Below are 21,980 nucleotides of genomic sequence, written 5' to 3'. Positions count from 1 at the left end.
TCCATGTGCTGTATTGACCATGCAGACTGATTATACAAGTCTCTCCATGTGTTGTATCCACCATGCAGACTGATTATACAAGTCTCTCCATGTGTTGTATCCACCATGCAGACTGATTATACAAGTCTCTCCATGTGTTGTATCCACCGTGCAGACTGATTATACAAGTCTCTCCATGTGTTGTATCCACCGTGCAGACTGATTATACAAGTCTCTCCATGTGTTGTATCGACCGTGCAGACTGATTATACAAGTCTCTCCATGTGTTGTATCGACCGTGCAGACTGATTATACAAGTCTCTCCATGTGTTGTATTGACCATGCAGACTGATTATACAAGTCTCTCCATGTGCTGTATTGACCGTGCAGACTGATTATACAAGTCTCTCCATGTGTTGTATTGACCGTGCAGACTGATTATACAAGTCTCTCCATGTGTTGTATTGACCATGCAGACTGATTATACAAGTCTCTCCATGTGTTGTATTGACCATGCAGACTGATTATACAAGTCTCTCCATGTGTTGTATCCACCGTGCAGACTGATTATACAAGTCTCTCCATGTGTTGTATCCACCATGCAGACTGATTATACAAGTCTCTCCATGTGTTGTATCGACCATGCAGACTGATTATACAAGTCTCTCCATGTGTTGTATTGACCATGCAGACTGATTATACAAGTCTCTCCATGTGTTGTATTGACCATGCAGACTGATTATACAAGTCTCTCCATGTGTTGTATTGACCATGCAGACTGATTATACAAGTCTCTCCATGTGTTGTATTGACCATGCAGACTGATTATACAAGTCTCTCCATGTGCTGTATTGACCATGCAGACTGATTATACAAGTCTCTCCATGTGCTGTATTGACCATGCAGACTGATTATACAAGTCTCTCCATGTGCTGTATTGACCATGCAGACTGATTATACAAGTCTCTCCATGTGTTGTATTGACCGTGCAGACTGATTATACAAGTCTCTCCATGTGCTGTATTGACCGTGCAGACTGATTATACAAGTCTCTCCATGTGCTGTATTGACCATGCAGACTGATTATACAAGTCTCTCCATGTGTTGTATTGACCGTGCAGACTGATTATACAAGTCTCTCCATGTGTTGTATCGACCGTGCAGACTGATTATACAAGTCTCTCCATGTGTTGTATCCACCGTGCAGACTGATTATACAAGTCTCTCCATGTGTTGTATTGACCGTGCAGACTGATTATACAAGTCTCTCCATGTGTTGTATTGACCGTGCAGACTGATTATACAAGTCTCTCCATGTGTTGTATTGACCGTGCAGACTGATTATACAAGTCTCTCCATGTGCTGTATTGACCGTGCAGACTGATTATACAAGTCTCTCCATGTGCTGTATTGACCGTGCAGACTGATTATACAAGTCTCTCCATGTGCTGTATTGACCGTGCAGACTGATTATACAAGTCTCTCCATGTGCTGTATTGACCGTGCAGACTGATTATACAAGTCTCTCCATGTGCTGTATTGACCGTGCAGACTGATTATACAAGTCTCTCCATGTGCTGTATCGACCGTGCAGACTGATTATACAAGTCTCTCCATGTGTTGTATTGACCGTGCAGACTGATTATACAAGTCTCTCCATGTGTTGTATTGACCGTGCAGACTGATTATACAAGTCTCTCCATGTGTTGTATTGACCATGCAGACTGATTATACAAGTCTCTCCATGTGCTGTATTGACCATGCAGACTGATTATACAAGTCTCTCCATGTGTTGTATTGACCGTGCAGACTGATTATACAAGTCTCTCCATGTGCTGTATTGACCGTGCAGACTGATTATACAAGTCTCTCCATGTGTTGTATTGACCATGCAGACTGATTATACAAGTCTCTCCATGTGCTGTATTGACCATGCAGACTGATTATACAAGTCTCTCTATGTGTTGTATCGACCATGCAGACTGATTATACAAGTCTCTCCATGGGTTGTATTGACCATGCAGACTGATTATACAAGTCTCTCTATGTGTTGTATTGACCATGCAGACTGATTATACAAGAGAGAGAGAGAGAGAGAGAGAGAGAGAGAGAGAGAGAGAGAGAGAGAGAGAGAGAGAGAGAGAGAGAGAGAGATGACTCAAGTAGAGGAGTAAACAAAACAAAAAAATTGACATTATACACAGGGTACCAGGCTATATACACAGGGTACCAGGCTATACACAGGGTACCAGGCTATACACAGGGTACCAGGCTATATACACAGGGTACCAGGCTATATACACAGGGTACCAGGCTATATACACAGGGTACCAGGCTATACACAGGGTACCAGGCTATACACAGGGTACCAGGCTATACACAGGGTACCAGGCTATAACACAGGGTACCAGGCTATATACACAGGGTACCAGGCTATACACAGGGTACCAGGCTATACACAGGGTACCAGGCTATATACACAGGGTACCAGGCTATATACACAGGGTACCAGGCTATACACAGGGTACCAGGCTATATACACAGGGTACCAGGCTATACACAGGGTACCAGGCTATATACACAGGGTACCAGGCTATATACACAGGGTACCAGGCTATATACACAGGGTACCAGGCTATATACACAGGGTACCAGGCTATATACACAGGGTACCAGGCTATATACACAGGGTACCAGGCTATATACACAGGGTACCAGGCTATACACAGGGTACCAGGCTATATACACAGGGTACCAGGCTATATACACAGGGTACCAGGCTATATACACAGGGTACCAGGCTATATACACAGGGTACCAGGCTATATACACAGGGTACCAGGCTATACACAGGGTGCCAGGCTATATACACAGGGTACCAGGCTATATACACAGGGTACCAGGCTATACACAGGGTACCAGGCTATATACACAGGGTACCAGGCTATATACACAGGGTACCAGGCTATATACACAGGGTACCAGGCTATATACACAGGGTACCAGGCTATATACACAGGGTACCAGGCTATATACACAGGGTACCAGGCTATATACACAGGGTACCAGGCTATATACACAGGGTACCAGGCTATATACACAGGGTACCAGGCTATATACACAGGGTACCAGGCTATACACAGGGTACCAGGCTATACACAGGGTACCAGGCTATACACAGGGTACCAGGCTATACACAGGGTACCAGGCTATATACACAGGGTACCAGGCTATATACACAGGGCACCAGGCTATATACACAGGTTACCAGGCTATATACACAGGGTACCAGTACCGAGTCAAATGTGCAGGGGTACGAGGTAATTCAGGTAGATATGCACAAATAACTAGGAATAAAGTGACTAGGTAACAGGTAAATGTGACGAGTCCAGGAAGCTATTTGGTTTGACTTGTAATTCCTCTCCAGCTTCCTGAGTCTCTGGGGCGGGTTGAGTGGCCAGGACCAGGATGGAGTCGGCGCTGTTGGATGGCTGGAAGGAGGAGAGGGCGGAGCTGAGGGCGGAGCTATCTCGCATGCAGAATGAGCTGGCTGAGAGTCACGCTGAGAGAGAGGAGCTGGAGTCACGTGCCCAGGCCCTCACAGACAGGGTGAGTCCCCACCTCCCCCCAGGCCCCTCACAGACAGGGTGAGTCCCCACCTCCCCAGGCCCTCACAGACAGGGTGAGTCCCCACCTCCCCAGGCCCTCACAGAGGGTCCCTACCAAGGAGATCACAGAGCACCAACACATTCACAAGTTCCATCACCTTCGCCAAATACATTTAAACTCAATTTTTCACAATTCTTCACATTTAATCCTAGTAAAAATTCCCTGTCTTAGGTCAGTTAGGATCACCACTTTATTTTAAGAATGTGAAATGTCAGAATAATAGTAGAGAGAATAATTTATTTCAGCTTTTATTTCTTTCATCACATTCCCAGTGGGTCAGAAGTTTACATACACTCAATTAGTATTTGGTAGCATTGCCTTTAAATTGTTTAACTTGGGTCAAACGTTTCGGGTAGCCTTCCACAAGCTTCCCACAATAAGTTGGGTGAATTTTGGCCCATTCCTCCTGACAGAGCTGGTGTAACTGAGTCAGGTTTGTAGGCCTCCTTGCTCGCCCACACTTTTTCAGTTCTGCCCACAAATGTTCTATGGGATTGAGGTCAGGGCTTTGTGATGGCCACTCCAATACCTTGACTTTGTTGTCCTTAAGCCATTTTGCCACAACTTTGGAAGTATGCTTGGGGTCATTGTCCATTTGGAAGACCCATTTGCCACCAAGCTTGGCACATCTAGCCACTGGGATTTTTGCCCATTCTTCAAGGCAAAACTGCTCCAGCTCCTTCAAGTTGGATGGGTCCTGCTGGTGTACAGCAATCTTTACGTCATACCACAGATTCTCAATTGGATTGAGGTCTGGGCTTTGACTAGGCCATTCCAAGACATTTAAATGTTTCCCCTTAAACCACTTGAGTGTTGCTTTAGCAGTATGCTTAGGGTCATTGTCCTGCAGGAAGGTGAACCTCCGTCCCAGTCTCAAATCTCTGGAAGACTGAAACAGGTTTCCCTCAAGAATTTCCCTGTATTTAGCGCCATCCATCATTTCTTCAATTCTGATCAGTTTCCCAGTCCCTGCCAATAGGAAAAACATCCCCACAGCATGATGCTGCCACCACCATGCTTCACTGTGGGGATGGTGTTCTCGGGGTGATGAGAGGTGTTGGGTTTGCGCCAGACATAGTGTTTTCCTTGATGGCCAAAAAGCAACATTTTAGTCTCATCTGACCAGAGTACCTTCTTCCATATGTTTGGGGAGTCTCCCAAATGCCTTTTGGCAAACACCAAACGTGTTTGCTTATTTTTTTCTTTAAAGCAATGGCTTTTTTTCTGGCCACTCTTCCGTAAAGCCCAGCTCTGTGGAGTGTACGGCTTAAAGTGGTCCTATGGACAGATACTCCAATCTCCGCTGTGGAGCTTTGCAGCTCCTTCAGGGTTATCTTTGGTCTCTTTGTTGCCTCTCTGATTAATGCCCTCCTTGCCTGATCCGTGAGTTTTGGTGGGCGGCCCTCTCTTGGCAGGTTTGTTGTGGTGTCATATTATTTCAATTTTTTAATAATGGATTTAATGGTGCTCCATGGGATGTTCAAAGTTTCTGATATTTTTTTATAACCCAACCCTGATCTGTACTTCTCCACAACTTTGTCCCTGACCTGTTTGGAGAGCTCCTTGGTCTTCATGTTGCCGCTTGCTTAGTGGTGTTGCAGACTCTGGGCCTTTCAGAACAGGTGTATATATAATGAGATCATGTGACAGATCATGTGACAATTAGATTGCACACAGGTGGACTTTATTTAACTAATGATGTGACTTCTGAAGGTAATTGGCTGCACCAGATCTTGTTTAGGGGCTTCATAGCAAAGGGGGTGAATACATATGCACGCACCACTTATCAAATGTTTATTGAATTTAAAAATATATATTTTAATAATTTATTTTGTTCATTTCACTTCACCAATCTGGACTATTTTGTGTCGGTCCGTTACATGAAATCCAAATAAAAATCTATTTAAATTACAGGTTGTAATGCAACAAAATAGGAAAAAACGCCAAGGGGGATGAATATTATTGCAAGGAACTGTACTGGCAACTTCAGGAGAGTAATGGCAGAATCTGAGAAAACCAGCGAGAGGAGCTGGTGAGGTTAAGGATTTTCTCTTCTGGTTATCTAGATCTCTGGCATCCTCTTGAGGCATTTGTCCTATTTCATCAAACCGTAAGCTTAACGCACCAGACAAGCTCAATGCATATAGTTGATTTTATTAAAACGCATATGGAAAAATACATGTTTAAATATTTTGAACAGACAACTTTCGGTCGACCAAGATTTGTTTTAGTCAGGGACAGCCCTACTTTCTTTCAATCCATTTACCAATACATATACGCTCATATACACTACTATTTCAAAAGTTTAGGGTCACTTAGAAATGTCCTTGTTTTCCATGAAAACATACATGAAATGAGTTGAAAAATGAATAGGAAATATAGTTAAAACGTTGGTTATAAATAATGATTTTTTAATTGAAATAATAGTGTCCTTCAAACTTTGATTTCGTCAAAGAATCTTCCATTTGCAGCAAATTACAGCCTTGCAGACCTTTTGGCATTCTAGTTGTCAATTTGTTGAGGTAATCTGAAGAGATTTCACCCCAATGCTTCCTGAAGCACCTCCCACAAGTTGGATTGGCTTGATGGGTAGTTCTTACGTACCATACGGTCAAGCTGCTCCCACAACAGCTCAATAGGGTTGAGATCCGGTGACGGTGCTGGCCACTCCATTATAGACAGAATACCAGCTGACTGCTTCTTCCCTAAATAGTTCTTGCATAGTTTGGAGCTGTGCTTTGGGTCATTGTCCTGTTGTAGGAGGAAATTGTCTCCGATTAAGCGCCGTCCACAGGGTATGGCGTGGCGTTGCAAAATGGAGTGATAGCCTTCCTTCCTTCAAGATCCCTTTCACCCTGTACAAATCTCCCACTTTACCAGCACCAACAGCATCCCCAGACCATCACATTGCCTCCACCATGATGACAGATGGCGCCAAACACTCCTCCAGCATCTTTTCATGTTTTCTGCATCTCACAAATGTTCTTCTTTGTGATCCGAACACCTCAAACTTAGATTCATCTGTCCATAACACTTTTTTCCAATCTTCCTCTGTCCAGTGTCTGTGTTCTTTTGCCCATCTTAATCTTTTCTTTTTATTGGCCAGTCTGAGATACGTCTTTTTCTATTGCAACTCTGCCTAGAAGGCCAGCATCCCGGAGTCGCCTCTACACTGTTGACGTTGAGACTGGTGTTTTGCGGGTACTATTTAATGAAGCTGCCAGTTGAGGACTTGTGAGGTGACTGCTTCTCAAACTAGACACTCTAATGTACTGGTCCTCTTGCTCAGTTGTGCACCGGGGCCTCCCACTCCTCTTTCTATTCTGGTTAGAGCCAGTTTGCGCTGTTCTGTGAAGGGAGTAGTACACAGCGTTGTACGAGATCTTCAGTTTCTTGGCAATTAATCGCATGGAATAGCCTTTATTTCTGAGAACAAGAGTAGACTGATGAGTTTCAGAAGAAAGTCTTTGTTTCTGGCCATTTTGAGCCTGTAATCGAACCCACAAATGCTGATGCTCCAGATACTCAACTAGTCTAAAGAAGACCAGTTTTATTGCTTCTTTAATCAGAACAACAGTTTTCAGCTGTGCTAACATAATTGCAAAAGGGTTTTCTAATGATCAATTAGTCTTTTTAAAATGATAAACTTGGATTAGCTAACACAACGTGCCATTGGAACACAAGAGTGATGGTTGCTGATAATGGGCCTCTGTACGCCTATGTAGATATTCCATTAAAAAATCTACAATTTCCAGCTAAAATAGTCATTTACAACATTAACAATGTCAACACTGTATTTCTAATCAATTTGATGTTATTTTAATGGACCAAAAAAAAAGTGTTTTTCTTTAAAAAAAAAAACCAAAAAAACCCAACAAGGACATTTCTTAGTGAATCCAAACTTTTTTTGAATGGTAGTGTAACTACCTCTCTGTCTCTATCCCCTGGTTAGCTGTCCCAGTCACTGGACCCATCCCTGTCCCTGCCTCTGCACCTGGACAGTGAGTTGAGAAGGAAGATGCGAGATGGCAGAGAGAGGGAAGCCAGGCAGGCTCTACTCATCCACAAACTGCAGAACAAGGTCAGGGTTTTTGAAAGGGTTGACGCTGTGGGGGGCTATAATGGACTTGTATGTGGCGACGTTTTAAGAGCATAAAGTCATCAGTCAATGATCAGCGACTGAGCAGAATTGACGCTTTTTAAACATTAAAGGCCATGAAAATAATTGTTGGTCTATTTGTTTACACCGTGATCATATGGTCTGTTGTCAGGTGCTGGAATACCGGGATCGGTGTCAGGGATTGGAAAACCACGTGAAGACTGAAGAAAGAGAGCTCCTGAACCGTGAGGTTAGAGGGAAATCTACCATTTGATGAATACTTTATTTAAGGTATTCAAACCCATTTAAGATCCGAATCTTGATTAAGTGTGTTTTTTTTTTAAATGCTGTAGTTCTATTGAATCTGTATATCAGCAGAGAGGAAGAGGCGACGCGAGTTGGATAAAACAAAATCTGTATTTTTCAGCAGGCGGTGTTTTTTTTCTTCGCTCACCGAGCGATGAGATGAGTGTCGAATTTGTTTACAAAAATTATTAATAGCTTATTTGCTATGTGTGGATTATTTGATGGAATATAAGTTTTGCAATGATTAGGTTGTTACGAGTGTAGTGATATAAGTAGGAATTGTGACATTCTGACAACTTTGAGAAAAATCACTTTTATATCGGCGTTGTGCCTGGTCATCACAAGGTACCACAGACACAAATTCATAAACCCGCTATTTCTACAATTTATTTTCTTAAAATGTGATTTTAAACCTAACCCTAACCACACTGCTAACCTTACGCCTGACCCTAACCCCTAACCCTAACCCCCTAACCCCTAACCCCTAACCCCTAACCCCTAACCCTAGCCCCTAACCCTAACCACACTGCTAACCTACACCTAACCCTAACCCCTAACCCCAACCCCGAACCCTAACCCTAACCCCTAACCCCTAACCCCTAATCCTAACCCTAACCCCTAACCCCTAATCCTAACCCTAACCCCACTGCTAACCCTAGCCCCTAACCCCACTGCTAACCCTAACCCCTAACCCCACTGCCAACCCTAACCCCTAACCCCTAACCCCTAGCCCCTAACCCCACTGCTAACCCTAACCCCTAACCACACTGCTAACCCTAACCCCTAACCCCACTGCCAACCCCTAACCCCTAACCCCTAGCCCCTAACCCCTACTCCCCCTAACCCCTAGCCCCTAACCCCTAGCCCCTAACCCCTAACCCCTAACCCCTAACCCCTAGCCCCTAACCCCTAACCCCTAGCCCCTAACCCTAGCCCCTAGCCCCTAACCCTAGCCCCCTAGCCCCTAACCCCTAACCCCTAGCCCCTAACCCCAACCCCTAGCCCTAACCCCTAACCCCATAACCCCTAGCCCTAACCCTAACCCCACTACTAACCCCTAACCCCTAGCCCCTAACCCCTAACCCCTAGCCCCTAGCCCCTAACCCCTAACCCCTAGCCCCTAACCCTAACCCCTAACCCCTAACCCCTAGCCCCTAACCCCTAGCCCCTAACCCCTAGCCCCTAACCCCTAACCCCTAGCGCCTAACCCCTAACCCCACTGCCAACCCTAGCCCCTAGCCCCTAACCCCAACCCTAGCCCCTAACCCTAACCCCACTACTAACCCCTAACCCACCCCCAACCCCACCCCTAGCCCCTAGCCCCTAGCCCCTAGCCCCTAACCCCCAGCCCCTAACCCCAACCCCTAGCTCCCCAACCCCCAACCCCTAACCCCTAGCCCCCAACCCCTAGCCCCTAACCCCAACCCCTAGCCCCTAACCCCTAACCCCCAACCCCTAGCCCCTAACCCCTAGCCCCTAACCCCTAACCCTAGCCCCTAACCCCTAGCCCCTAACCCCCAACCCCTAGCGCCCAACCCCAACCCCACTGCCAACCCTAGCCCCTAGCCCCCTAACCCCTAACCCCTAACCCCTAACCCCTAACCCCAACCCCTAGCCCCTAACCCCTAACCCCTAGCCCCTAACCCCTAGCCCCTAACCCCTAACCCCTAACCCCTAGCCCCTAACCCCTAGCCCCCTAACCCCTAGCCCCTAGCCCCTAACCCCTAACCCCACTGCCAACCCTAGCCCCTAACCCCTAGCCCCTAACCCTAACCCCCTAACCCCTAACCCCACTGCTAACCCTAACCCCTAGCCTCATACCTAACCCCTATTCCCACTGCTAACCCTAACCCCTAACCCCACTGCTAACCCTAACCCCAACCCCAACCCCCAACCCTAGCCCCTAGCCCCTAACCCCTAACCCCTAGCCCCTAACCCCTAGCCCCTAACCCCTAACCCCTAACCCCACTGCTAACCCTAACCCCAACCCCACTGCTAACCCTAACCCCTAACCCCACTGCTAACCCTAACCCCTAACCCTAATCCTAACCCCTAACCCCTAACCCCTAACCCTAACCCCTAACCCCTAACCCTAGCCCCTAACCCTAACCCCTAACCCCACTGCTAACCCTAACCCCTAACCACACTACTAACCCTAGCCCCTAACCCTAACCCCACTGCTAACCCTAACCCCTAACCCGTAACCCTAACCCCTAACCCTAACCCCTAACCCTAACCCCTAACCCTTAGCCCCTAACCCCTAACCCCTAGCCCCCAACCCCTAACCCACTGCCAACCCTAACCCCTAGCCCCTAACCCCTAACCCCTAACCCCTAGCCCCTAACCCCTAGCCCCTAACCCCTAACCCCTAGCCCCTAACCCCTAACCCCACTGCCAACCCTAACCCCTAACCCCTAGCCCCTAACCCCTAACCCCAGCCCCCTAACCCCTAACCCTAACCCCAGCCCCTAACCCCCAACCCCTAACCCCACTGCCAACCCTAACCCCCAGCCCCTAACCCCCAACCCCTAACCCCTAGCCCCTAACCCCACTGCCAACCCTAACCCCTAACCCCTAACCCCTAGCCCCTAACCCCTAGCCCCCTAACCCCTAGCCCCTAACCCCTAACCCCTAGCCCCTAACCCCTAACCCTAACCCCCTAACCCCTAACCCTAACCCCTAAGCCCTAGCTCCCTAACCCCTAACCCCAACCCCAGCCCCTAACCCCTAGCCCCTAACCCCTAACTCCTAGCCCCTAACCCCTAGCCCCTAACCCCTAACCCCTAACCCCTAACCCTAACCACACTACTAACCCCTAGCCCCTAACCCCTAACCCCTAACCCTAACCCCTAACCCCTAGCCCCTAACTCCCTAACCCCAACCACACTACTAACCCCTAGCCCCAACCCCTAGCTCCCTAACCCCTAACCCTAACCACACTACTAACCCCTAGCCCCTATTTCCCTAACCCCTAACCCCTAACCCCTAGCTCCCTAACCCCTAACCCCTAACCCTAACCACACTACTAACCCCTAGCCCCTAACACCTAACCCCCTAGCCCCTAACCCTAACCCTAACCCCTAACCCCTAACCCCTAACCCCTAACCCCTAGCCCCTAACCCCTAGCCCCTAACCCCTAACCCCTAACCCCTAGCCCCTAGCCCCCTAACCCCTAGCCCCTAACCCCTAGCCCCTAACCCCTAACCCCTAACCCCTAGCCCCAACCCCTAACCCCTAGCTGTTTTCATGACTTTTTATTATTTCGCCATGTTGAATTTGTGGCTGTGGTAACTAGTGGAAACCGTTGTGGCTGTTGTTCACACCCATATCTGCTCTCTCATTGGCTAGAATGGTCCCGCCTGATCTCGCCTCCTCCCATTGTTAGAGCGGCCACTACAGTATCAGGTCAATATAACGGATAATCTGCGATATCAGTTCATTTAGGTTTGTCTTCTTCTGTTGTTTTGCAGAGGAGGATCAGGGATGAGCACAGTGACTCCTTAGAGGGCGCCCTCATCAGGCTGGAGGAAGAACAGCAGAGGTCTTACTTTCTTTGCTTTCAGGTCCACGTGGAAGAGGTGGTATGGGGAGGGTTTTCTGGGTGGGGCAGATAGAGATGTGGAGGAGTGGAGGAGTGACTGACAAGAAACCCTAGTTTCTATGGGGGTTTGGAGGGGGGGGGAACAGGAAGAGAGGTTGGATGGTTGGGGGGAACAGGAAGAGAGGTTGGATGGTTGGGGGAACAGGAAGAGAGGTTGGATGGTTGGGGGAACAGGAAGAGAGGTTGGATGGAGACGTGGGAACAGGAAGAGAGGTTGGATGGTTGGGGAACAGGAAGAGAGGTTGGATGGAGACATGGGGTTGGGGGAACAGGAAGAGAGGTTGGATGGAGACGCGTTGGATGGTTGGGGGAACAGGAAGTGGAGATGTGTTAGATGGTTGGGGGAACAGGAAGTGGAGACGTGTTAGATGGTTGGGAGAACAGGAAGTGGAGACGTGTTAGATGGTTGGGGGAACAGGAAGTGGAGACGTGTTAGATGGTTGGGGGAACAGGAAGTGGAGACGTGTTAGATGGTTGGGGGAACAGGAAGTGGAGACGTGTTAGATGGTTGGGGGAACAGGAAGTGGAGACGTGTTAGATGGTTGGGGGGAACAGGAAGTGGAGATGTGTTAGATGGTTGGGGGGAACAGGAAGTGGAGACGTGTTAGATGGTTGGGGGAACAGGAAGTGGAGACGTGTTAGATGGTTGGGGGAACAGGAAGTAGGGGCGGCTCACCTCATTAGGTTTCTTTATCTTTATATACTGACTGTGTAAAACTTTTATGACTTTTATATGATCAATACTTGTATTTATATGATCAATACTTGTATTTATATGATCAATACTTGTATTTATATGATCAATACTTGTATTTATATGATCAATACTTGTATTTATATGATCAATACTTGTATTTATATGATCAATACTTGTATTTATATGATCAATACTTGTATTTATGTACTTTTTTCTAAATGTTTTTGTTTCTGTTTGAGTGGCAGCTCACAGGTAAATATGATATAAACTGCCTGTTAAATTATAGGAATTTGTATATAGTACCTGTAACCCACGAAAAACTACTTTAAAAAATAATAATAAAAAAATATATAGATATACGCTGCTCAAAAAAATAAAGGGAACACTTAAACAACTCAATGTAACTCCAAGTCAATCACACTTCTGTGAAATCAAACTGTCCACTTAGGAAGCAACACTGATTGACAATACATTTCACATGCTGTTGTGCAAATGGAATAGACAACAGGTGGAAATTATAGGCAATTAGCAAGACACACCCAATAAAGGAGTGGTTCTGCAGGTGGTGACCACAGACCACTTCTCAGTTCCTATGCTTCCTGGCTGATGTTTTGGTCACTTTTGAATGCTGGCGGTGTTTTCACTCTAGTGGTAGCATGAGACGGAGTCTACAACCCACACAAGTGGCTCAGGTAGTGCAGCTCATCCAGGATGGCACATCAATGCGAGCTGTGGCAAGAAGGTTTGCTGTGTCTGTCAGCGTAGTGTCCAGAGCATGGAGGCATTACCAGGAGACAGGCCAGTACATCAGGAGACGTGGAGGAGGTCGTAGGAGGGCAACAGCCCAGCAGCAGGACCGCTACCTCCGCCTTTGTGCAAGGAGGAGCAGGAGAAGCACTGCCAGAGCCCTGCAAAATGACCTCCAGCAGGCCACAAATGTGCATGTGTCTGCTCAAACGGTCAGAAACAGACTCCATGAGGGTGGTATGAGGGCCCGACGTCCACAGGTGGGGGTTATGCTTACAGCCCAACACCGTGCAGGACGTTTGGCATTTGCCAGAGAACACCAAGATTGGCAAATTCGCCACTGGCGCCCTGTGCTCTTCACAGATGAAAGCAGGTTCACACTGAGCACGTGACAGACGTGACAGAGTCTGGAGATGCCGTGGAGAACCTTCTGCTGCCTGCAACATCCTCCAGCATGACCGGTTTGGCGGTGGGTCAGTCATGGTGTGGGGTGGCATTTCTTTGGGGGGCCGCACAGCCCTCCATGTGCTCGCCAGAGGTAGCCTGACTGCCATTAGGTACCGAGATGAGATCCTCAGACCCCTTGTGAGACCATATGCTGGTACGGTTGGCCCTGGGTTCCTCCTAATGCAAGACAATGCTAGACCTCATGTGGCTGGAGTGTGTCAGCAGTTCCTGCAAGAGGAAGGCATTGATGCTATGGACTGGCCCGCCTGCTCCCCAGACCTGAATCCAATTGAGCACATCTGGGACATCATGTCTCGCTCCATCCACCAACGCCACATTGTACCACAGACTGTCCAGGAGTTGGCGGATGCTTTAGTCCAGGTCTGGGAGGAGATCCCTCAGGAGACCATCCGCCACCTCATCAGGAGCATGCCCAGGCGTTGTAGGGAGGTCATACAGGCACGTGGAGGCCACACACACTACTGAGCCTCATTTTGACTTGTTTTAAGGACATTACATCAAAGTTGGATCAGCCTGTAGTGTGGTTTTCCACTTTAATTTTGAGTGTGACTCCAAATCCAGACCTCCATGGGTTGATAAATTAGATTTCCATAGATTATTTTTGTGTGATTTTGTTGTCAGCACATTCAACTATGTAAAGAAAAAAGTATTTAATAAGATTATTTCATTCATTCAGATCTAGGATGTGTTGTTTAAGTGTTCCCTTTATTTTTTTGAGCAGTGTATATATTTTTTTGTTTGTTGCTAAGACACAATCAATATAATAAGGTACCTTGACAAGATGGTGACGTTTAATTCCCTTTGGGTGTGTTTTGGGTGTGTTTTGGGTGTGTTTTGGGTGTGTTTGGGTGTGTTTGGGTGTGTTTGGGTGTGTTTGGGTGTGTTTTGGGTGTGTTTTGGGTGTGTTTGGGTGTGTTTTGGGTGTGTTTGGGTGTGTTTTGGGTGTGTTTTGGGTGTGTTTTGGGTGTGTTTGGGTGTGTTTGGGTGTGTTTTGGGTGTGAGCAGGAGTGTAGGGCTGGCAGAGCTGAACTCTCTCCTTCGTGGCCAGCTCAGCCAATCAGGCCAGGTAAATGAAGCACTGAGAGAGGACCTTTGCAAACTGACTACTGATTGGTCCAAAGCAGTGGAGGAGGCGGGACTGAGGGAGATGGAGTGGCAGAAAGAGGAAGAGGTAGACTGATTGACAAAGACTGAATAGGAGGATGTCTTTCATTCATGTTTCATATTTCCTAAATCACTGGAGCTGTTTCATCATGCAAACCGTCTCTTCTTCCTGTCTTTCTTCCCTCTCTCTCTCTCTCTTTCTTTCTTTCTTTCTTTCCTCAGCGACTGACCGGTCATGTAGACCGGGGTCAGAGTCGTCTGATGTTCATCTGGGGAGATGTGGTCACACTGAGGCGACACTGTCACACTATGAAGACTGCCACTGACAGGTGAGGTAAACTGATGCCTGGAAAACAATTCAAACCACTATCTTAAACTCTTATCTCTACGGTTCTGTCTGAAGTGGCACCCTACTCCACATAGGGATTAGGTGCCATTCTGGACGTACTTCTGATATATAGTCCAGTTGATAATGATTGTTGTTTGTCCCACCCACAGGGACCTCTGGGAGCTTAGAGCTGAGTTCTCTCGTCTGTCTTCCTCTCTCCTCTCCCACTGTGGTTCAGTGGTGTCTCTCTCTCTACGGCCCAGTGACCCTACAACCAGCCTTCGTCCTGCTGCTGCCCGCTCTGCCTCCGCCCCCACCCCACTCCTCCGCCGCGGGGCTCACCTCCTCTCTCCTCCACCTTAGGCCCTCTCTCCTTGCAGGATCTGGAGCACGACCAGAAGGAGAGAGAGAGGGAGAGAGAGAGGGAGAGAGAGAGAGAGAGAGGGAGTTGACTGAGCTCAGAGCCCTCTATGAAGCTGAGACCCTGCATCTGAATAACAGGTCAGACTAAAATATTACTCCAGCCCTGAAGGGGGCGCCCTGCCCTGCCTTTCCTGCATTCACCACCATCTGAAAACAATACTCACTGCTTTGGTTGTGTCCCAAATGGCACATTATTCCCTGTATAGTGCACTCCCTTTGACCAGGGGGGCCTCTCCCTTTGACCAGGGGCGCTCTCCTTTGACCAGGGGCGCTCTCCCTTGACCAGGGGCGCTCTCCCTTTGACCAGGGGCGCTCCCTTTGACCAGGGGCGCTCTCCCTTTGACCAGGGGCGCTCTCCCTTGACCAGGGCGCTCTCCCTTTGACCAGGGCGCTCTCCCTTGACCAGGGGGCGCTCCCTTTGACCAGGGGCGCTCTCCCCTTTGACCAGGGGCGCTCTCCCTTTGACCAGGGGCGCTCTCCCTTGACCAGGACCAGGGGGCGCTCTCCCTTTGACCAGGACCAGGGGGCGCTCTCCCTTGACCAGGACCAGGGGGCGCTCTCCCTTTGACCAGGACCAGGGGCGCTCTCCCTTGACCAGGACCAGGGGGGCATTTGGGACGCAGCCTTTGTCTCTGCCTCAGACATGATACATCCTGTTTCTCATTGTCTAGAGGTAGACGGGGTTGTTTCTGCACTCCTTCAACCGTTCCTCCTCTCACTCTGCTTCCGCAGGATCTCCGAGTTATCTCGTACCATTCAGGATCAAAAGATAGAGCGACAGGAGGAGGAGGAGGAGAGGAAGGTGGAGCGAAGGATGGCTTTGGAGAAGAAAGAGGAGAGAGAAAAGGAGAGACAGACAAACACAGAGAGAACTCTAGAGTGTGTCTATCAGGGCGTTCTAAAACTGGTAAGGCTGACCAATCAGATCAGAATATACAGGCCGTTCTAAAACTGGTAAGGCTGACCAATCAGATCAGAATATACAGGCCGTTCTAAAACTGGTAAGGCTGACCAATCAGATCAGAATATACAGGCCGTTCTAAAACTGGTAAGGCTGACCAATCAGATCAGAATATACAGGCCGTTCTAAAACTGGTAAGGCTGACCAATCAGATCAGAATATACAGGCCGTTCTAAAACTGGTAAGGCTGACCAATCAGATCAGAATATACAGGCCGTTCTAAAACTGGTAAGGCTGACCAATCAGATCAGAATATACAGGCCGTTCTAAAACTGGTATGGCTGACCAATCAGATCAGAATATACAGGCCGTTCTAAAACTGGTAAGGCTGACCAATCAGATCAGAATATACAGGCCGTTCTAAAACTGGTAAGGCTGACCAATCAGATCAGAATATACAGGCCGTTCTAAAACTGGTAAGGCTGACCAATCAGATCAGAATATACAGGCCGTTCTAAAACTGGTAAGGCTGACCAATCAGATCAGAATATACAGGGCATTGGGAAAGTATTCAGACCCCTTGACATTTTCAACATTTTTTTACGTTACAGACTTATTCTAAAATGAATTAAATTGTTTTTTTCCCCTGATCAATCTACACACAATACTCCATAATGACATCACAATACCCCATAATGACATCACAATACCCCATAATGACATCACAATACCCCATAATGACATCACAATCCTCCATAATGACAAAGCGAAACAGGGTTTTTATACATTTCTGCTCATTTATAAAAATACTAAAAATGAAATATCACATGAACATAAGTATTCAGACCCTTTACTCAGTACTTTGTTGAAGCACCTTTGGCAGCGATTACAGCCTCCAGTCTTCTTGGGTATGACGCTACAAGCTTGGCACACCTGTATTTGGGGAGTTTCTCCCTTTCTTCTCTGCAGATCTTCTCAAGCTCTGTCAGGTTGGATGGGGAGCGTTGCTGCACAGCTATTTTCAGGTCTCTCCAGAGACATTCGATCAGGTTCAAGTCTGGGCTCTGGCTGGGCCACTCAAGGACATTCAGAGACTTGTCCCGAAGCCACTCCTGCGTTGTCTTGGCTGTGTGCTTAGGGTCGTTGTCCTGTTGGAAGGTGAACCTTCGCCCCAGTCTGAGGTCCTGAGTGCTCTGGAGCAGGTTTTCATCAAGGATCTCTGTACTTTGCTCTGTTAATCTTTGCCTTGATCCTGACTAGTCTCCCAGTCCCTGCCGCTGAAAAACATCCCCACAGCATGATGCTGCCACCACCATGCTTCACCGTAGGGATGGTACCAGGTTTCCTCCAGACGTGATGCTTGGCATTCAGGCTGAAGATTTCAATCTTGGTTTCATCAGACCAGAGAATCTTGTTTCTCATGGTCTGAAAGTCCATTAGGTGCCTTTTGGCAAACTCCAAGAGGGCTGTCGTGCCTTTCACTGAGGAGTGGTTTCCGTCTGGACACTCCACCATAAAGGCCTGATTGGTGGAGTACTGCAGAGATGGTTGTCGTTCTGGAAGGTTCTCTCATCTCCGCAGAGGAACTCTGGAGCTCTGTCAGAGTGACCATCGGGTTCTTGGTCACCTCCCTGACCAAGGCCCTTCTACCCAGATTGCTCAGTTTGGCCGGGCGGCCAGCTCTAGGAAGAGTCTTTAAAAAATATATATATATTTTTTTGTATTATTCCCCGCAAACCCTACCACCCTTCCCCCAATGGGAGTAAACGAATAAACACTTAGGCTTCTACCTTCAGTTTATACATCTTATACACGTTTTACAGACACAATCTATTAAACAATAGTTATTTGTTTTGAGTCCTTCCTCTATTTCTGATGTCCATCCAGTTTGATTTCTATTTGTAACTGTGTTATTTCTGAACCTACATATATTTTACAGACCCCCGTATGTTTTACATTGGTTGTTATTAGTCCCACCCTTCAGCTCCATTCAACCCCTCCCATCTATCTCTCAACACCATCCATTTTGGATTTCTATTCGCCATATATTTTTCAACTGTGCTGTGATGCTTCACACAAGTACAGAACCTTTTCTATTCTCATAGCTTCTACAGATTGTACATTAAAAATAAACATTTTTTGCTAAAATAATTATTATATTATTTTATTGATTGACTACGGCTTTTCAAATCCCCCAGTATTGCTATCTGCAGCGTTAGTTCTTGGCAAATGTTGCAATTCTTCAGCCATCCCTGGACCTGTGACCAACAACGAGCTACATATGGACAGTACCAAAACAAATGATCTAATGACTCTGCCTCCTCACAGCAGAATCTGCAGAGTTGGGAAGATTGTATCCCCCATATATATATATATATATATATATCTATTGGTTACAAGAATTTTGTATAGTAATTTAAATAGAAAAATTTGAAGTTTTGAATCCGGCGTTGTTTTGCGTGTCAGTTCATAAACCATGTGCCATGGAATCGGGTACATCGAAAATCTCTTCCCAAATATTGTGTTATTTATATGGCACAGCTGTCAGTTTTTAGGTCCTTAAATGAAATTGGTATATATTTTTATTTATCACACTAGGAAGTGTCTTGCTGGTTCCAAACTTCTTCCATTTCAGAATAATGGAGGCCACTGTGTTCTTGGGGACCTTCAATGCTGCAGAAATGTTTTGGTACCCTTCCCCAGATCTGTGCCTCGACACAATCCTGTCTCGGAGCTCTACGGACAATTCCTTCAACCTCATGGCCTGGTTTTTGCTCTGACATGCACTGTCAACTGTGTGACCTTATATAGACAGGTGTGTGCCTTTCCAAATCATGTCCAATCAGTTGAATTTACCACAGGTGGACTCCGATCAAGTTGTAGAAACATCTCAAGGATGATCAATGGAAACAGGATGCATCTGAGCTCAATTTCGAGTCTCAAAGCAAAGGGTCTGAATACTTTTGTAAATAAGATATCTGTTTTTAATTTTTTATACATTTGCTAAAAAAAAAATGTTTTTAACTGTTTTCGCTTTGTCATTATGGGATATTGTGTGTAAAAAAATAAAAAAGAATAAACGTTTTAATCCATTTTAGAATAAGGCTGTTTACAAATCTATTGTACGGTAGTTAAAACATTACATAGAAATGAACACATCCCAGCCCACTGTATTAGTCCATTAGAATAATCTGTTTTAATGTTATAAATGAACACATCCCAGCCCACTGTATTGGTCCATTACAATAATCTGTTTTAATGTTATAAATGAACACATCCCAGCCCACTGTATTGGTCCATTAGAATAATCTGTTTGTTATAAATGAACACATCCCAGCCCACTGTATTGGTCCATTAGAATAATCTGTTTAATGTTATAAATGAACACATCCCAGCCCACTGTATTGGTCCATTAGAATAATCTGTTTTAATGTTATAAATGAACACATCCCAGCCCACTGTATTGGTCCATTAGAATAATCTGTTTTAATGTTATAAATGAACACATCCCAGCCCACTGTATTGGTCCATTAGAATAATCTGTTTAATGTTATAAATGAACACATCCCATCCCACTGTATTGGTCCATTAGAATAATCTGTTTAATGTTATAAATGAACACATCCCAGCCCACTGTATTGGTCCATTAGAATAATCTGTTTGTTATAAATGAACACATCCCAGCCCACTGTATTGGTCCATGAGAATAATCTGTTTAATGTTATAAATGAACACATCCCAGCCCACTGTATTGGTCCATTAGAATAATCTGTTTGTTATAAATGAACACATCCCAGCCCACTGTATTGGTCCATTAGAATAATCTGTTTAATGTTATAAATGAACACATCCCAGCCCACTGTATTGGTCCATTAGAATAATCTGTTTTAATGTTATAAATGAACACATCCCAGCCCACTGTATTGGTCCATTAGAATAATCTGTTTAATGTTATAAATGAACACATCCCATCCCACTGTATTGGTCCATTAGAATAATCTGTTTAATGTTATAAATGAACACATCCCAGCCCACTGTATTGGTCCATGAGAATAATCTGTTTAATGTTATAAATGAACACATCCCATCCCACTGTATTGGTCCATTAGAATAATCTGTTTTAATGTTATAAATGAACACATCCCAGCCCACTGTATTGGTCCATTAGAATAATCTGTTTAATGTTATAAATGTATTATGTTGTTGTTTCTCTCGTCCAGTCGAAGGTGCTGAGCTCCCAGAGTCTGGATGGACAGAATAGCAGTAGTCCTACTCTGTCTCTGTCCAGCGATTGGTTCGGACCAGACCTGTCGACTACAGGGCTGACCCAGGTTCTGGCTGTATTGGCCCAGGCTGAGACCAACCTGCTGTGGCGGCACCAGGAAGTACAGGTCTGTATCTGTCCCCCTCGTTTGAAGACAGCACCCAGCAGTCCAAACGTGTTCTAATGATTTCCTCCTGGGTAGCGAAGATATCTCTTCCTTATTCACCATGAACAACCAATCAGTGTCCATGTTCTCATCCCTTCCCCTTCAGGAGGCTGCGGCTAGACCTGCGGAGGCTGGGTGAGGAGCGAGCAGGGCTGGAACGGAGAGTCAGTCAGCTGGAGACGGACACAGAGGAGAGACAGAAACGGAGCCTGCATGAAGGACAGGAACTCACGCACATTCAGGACATGTTACTCAGGTAAGACATTCAGGACATGTTGCTCAGGTAAGACATTCAGGACATGTTACTCAGGTAAGACATTCAGGACATGTTACTCAGGTAAGACATTCAGGACATGTTACTCAGGTAAGACATTCAGGACATGTTACTCAGGTAAGACATTCAGGACATGTTGCTCAGGTAAGACATTCAGGACATGTTGCTCAGGTAAGACATTCAGGACATGTTGCTCAGGTAAGACATTCAGGACATGTTACTCAGGTAAGACATTCAGGACATGTTACTCAGGTAAGACATTCAGGACATGTTACTCAGGTAAGACATTCAGGACATGTTGCTCAGGTAAGACACTCAGGACATGTTGCTCAGGTAAGACACTCAGGACATGTTACTCAGGTAAGACACTCAGGACATGTTACTCAGGTAAGACATTCAGGACATGTTACTCAGGTAAGACATTCAGGACATGTTACTCAGGTAAGACATTCAGGACATGTTGCTCAGGTAAGACATTCAGGACATGTTGCTCAGGTAAGACATTCAGGCCATGTTAGGTAAAGTGAGGGGAAAAAGTATTTGATCCCCTGTTGATTTTGTACGTTTGCCCACTGACAAAGAAATGATCAGTCTATAATTTTAATGGTAGGTTTATTTGAACAGTGAGAGACAGAATAACAACAAAAAATCCAGAAAACGCATGTCAAAAATGTTATAAAATGATTTGCATTTTAATGAGGGGAATAAGTATTTGACCCCCTCTGCAAAACATGACTTAGTACTTGGTGGCAAAACCCTTGTTGGCAATCACAGAGGTCAGACGTTTCTTGTAGTTGGCCACCAGGTTTGCACACATCTCAGGAGGGATTTTGTCCCACTCCTCTTTGCAGATCTTCTCCAAGTCATTAAGGTTTCGAGGCTGACGTTTGGCAACTCGAACCTTCAGCTCCCTCCACAGATGTTCTATGGGATTAAGGTCTGGAGACTGGCTAG

The 21,980-nt window shown here is 46.2% G+C and overlaps 2 protein-coding genes across 2 annotated transcripts in view; both read left to right on the top strand.

Moving 5' to 3' along the window:
- Positions 1-3,310: 3,310 nt before the first annotated feature.
- Positions 3,311-15,361, top strand: LOC123732891 (rootletin-like). The gene is made up of 7 exons (XM_045712222.1): positions 3,311-3,588; positions 7,601-7,729; positions 7,920-7,997; positions 11,524-11,594; positions 14,572-14,737; positions 14,893-14,999; positions 15,169-15,361. Exons 1-7 carry the CDS (start codon positions 3,448-3,450, stop codon positions 15,359-15,361), a joined length of 885 nt encoding a protein of 294 aa, XP_045568178.1. The 5' UTR covers positions 3,311-3,447.
- Positions 15,362-16,659: 1,298 nt separating this feature from the next.
- The window catches only part of LOC123732890 (protein enabled homolog), a 16,008-nt gene continuing 10,687 nt past the window's right edge, over positions 16,660-21,980 (top strand). Inside the window, exons 1-3 of the mRNA XM_045712221.1 lie at positions 16,660-16,704; positions 20,543-20,691; positions 20,859-21,008. Coding sequence (XP_045568177.1) covers positions 16,660-16,704; positions 20,543-20,691; positions 20,859-21,008 — 344 coding nt within the window. The remainder of the gene's footprint in view (positions 16,705-20,542; positions 20,692-20,858; positions 21,009-21,980) is intronic.

This window comes from Salmo salar, unplaced genomic scaffold (assembly GCF_905237065.1).
Source record: "Salmo salar unplaced genomic scaffold, Ssal_v3.1, whole genome shotgun sequence".
Taxonomy (NCBI): domain Eukaryota; kingdom Metazoa; phylum Chordata; class Actinopteri; order Salmoniformes; family Salmonidae; genus Salmo; species Salmo salar.
The sequence above is the reverse complement of the archived record's forward strand: the minus strand, read 5'-3'. Positions and strand labels throughout refer to the sequence as shown.

What these genes read in the sequence shown, in the direction of transcription:
- LOC123732891 (XM_045712222.1), top strand. Translation starts at nt 3,448, where the DNA reads ATGGAGTCGGCGCTGTTGGATGGCTGGAAGGAGGAGAGGGCGGAGCTG. An exon ending in TCCACAAACTGCAGAACAAG is followed by an intron (nt 7,730 to 7,919) that starts GTCAGGGTTTTT and finishes GTCTGTTGTCAG; the next exon opens with GTGCTGGAATACCGGGATCG. An exon ending in GAGAGCTCCTGAACCGTGAG is followed by an intron (nt 7,998 to 11,523) that starts GTTAGAGGGAAA and finishes GTTGTTTTGCAG; the next exon opens with AGGAGGATCAGGGATGAGCA.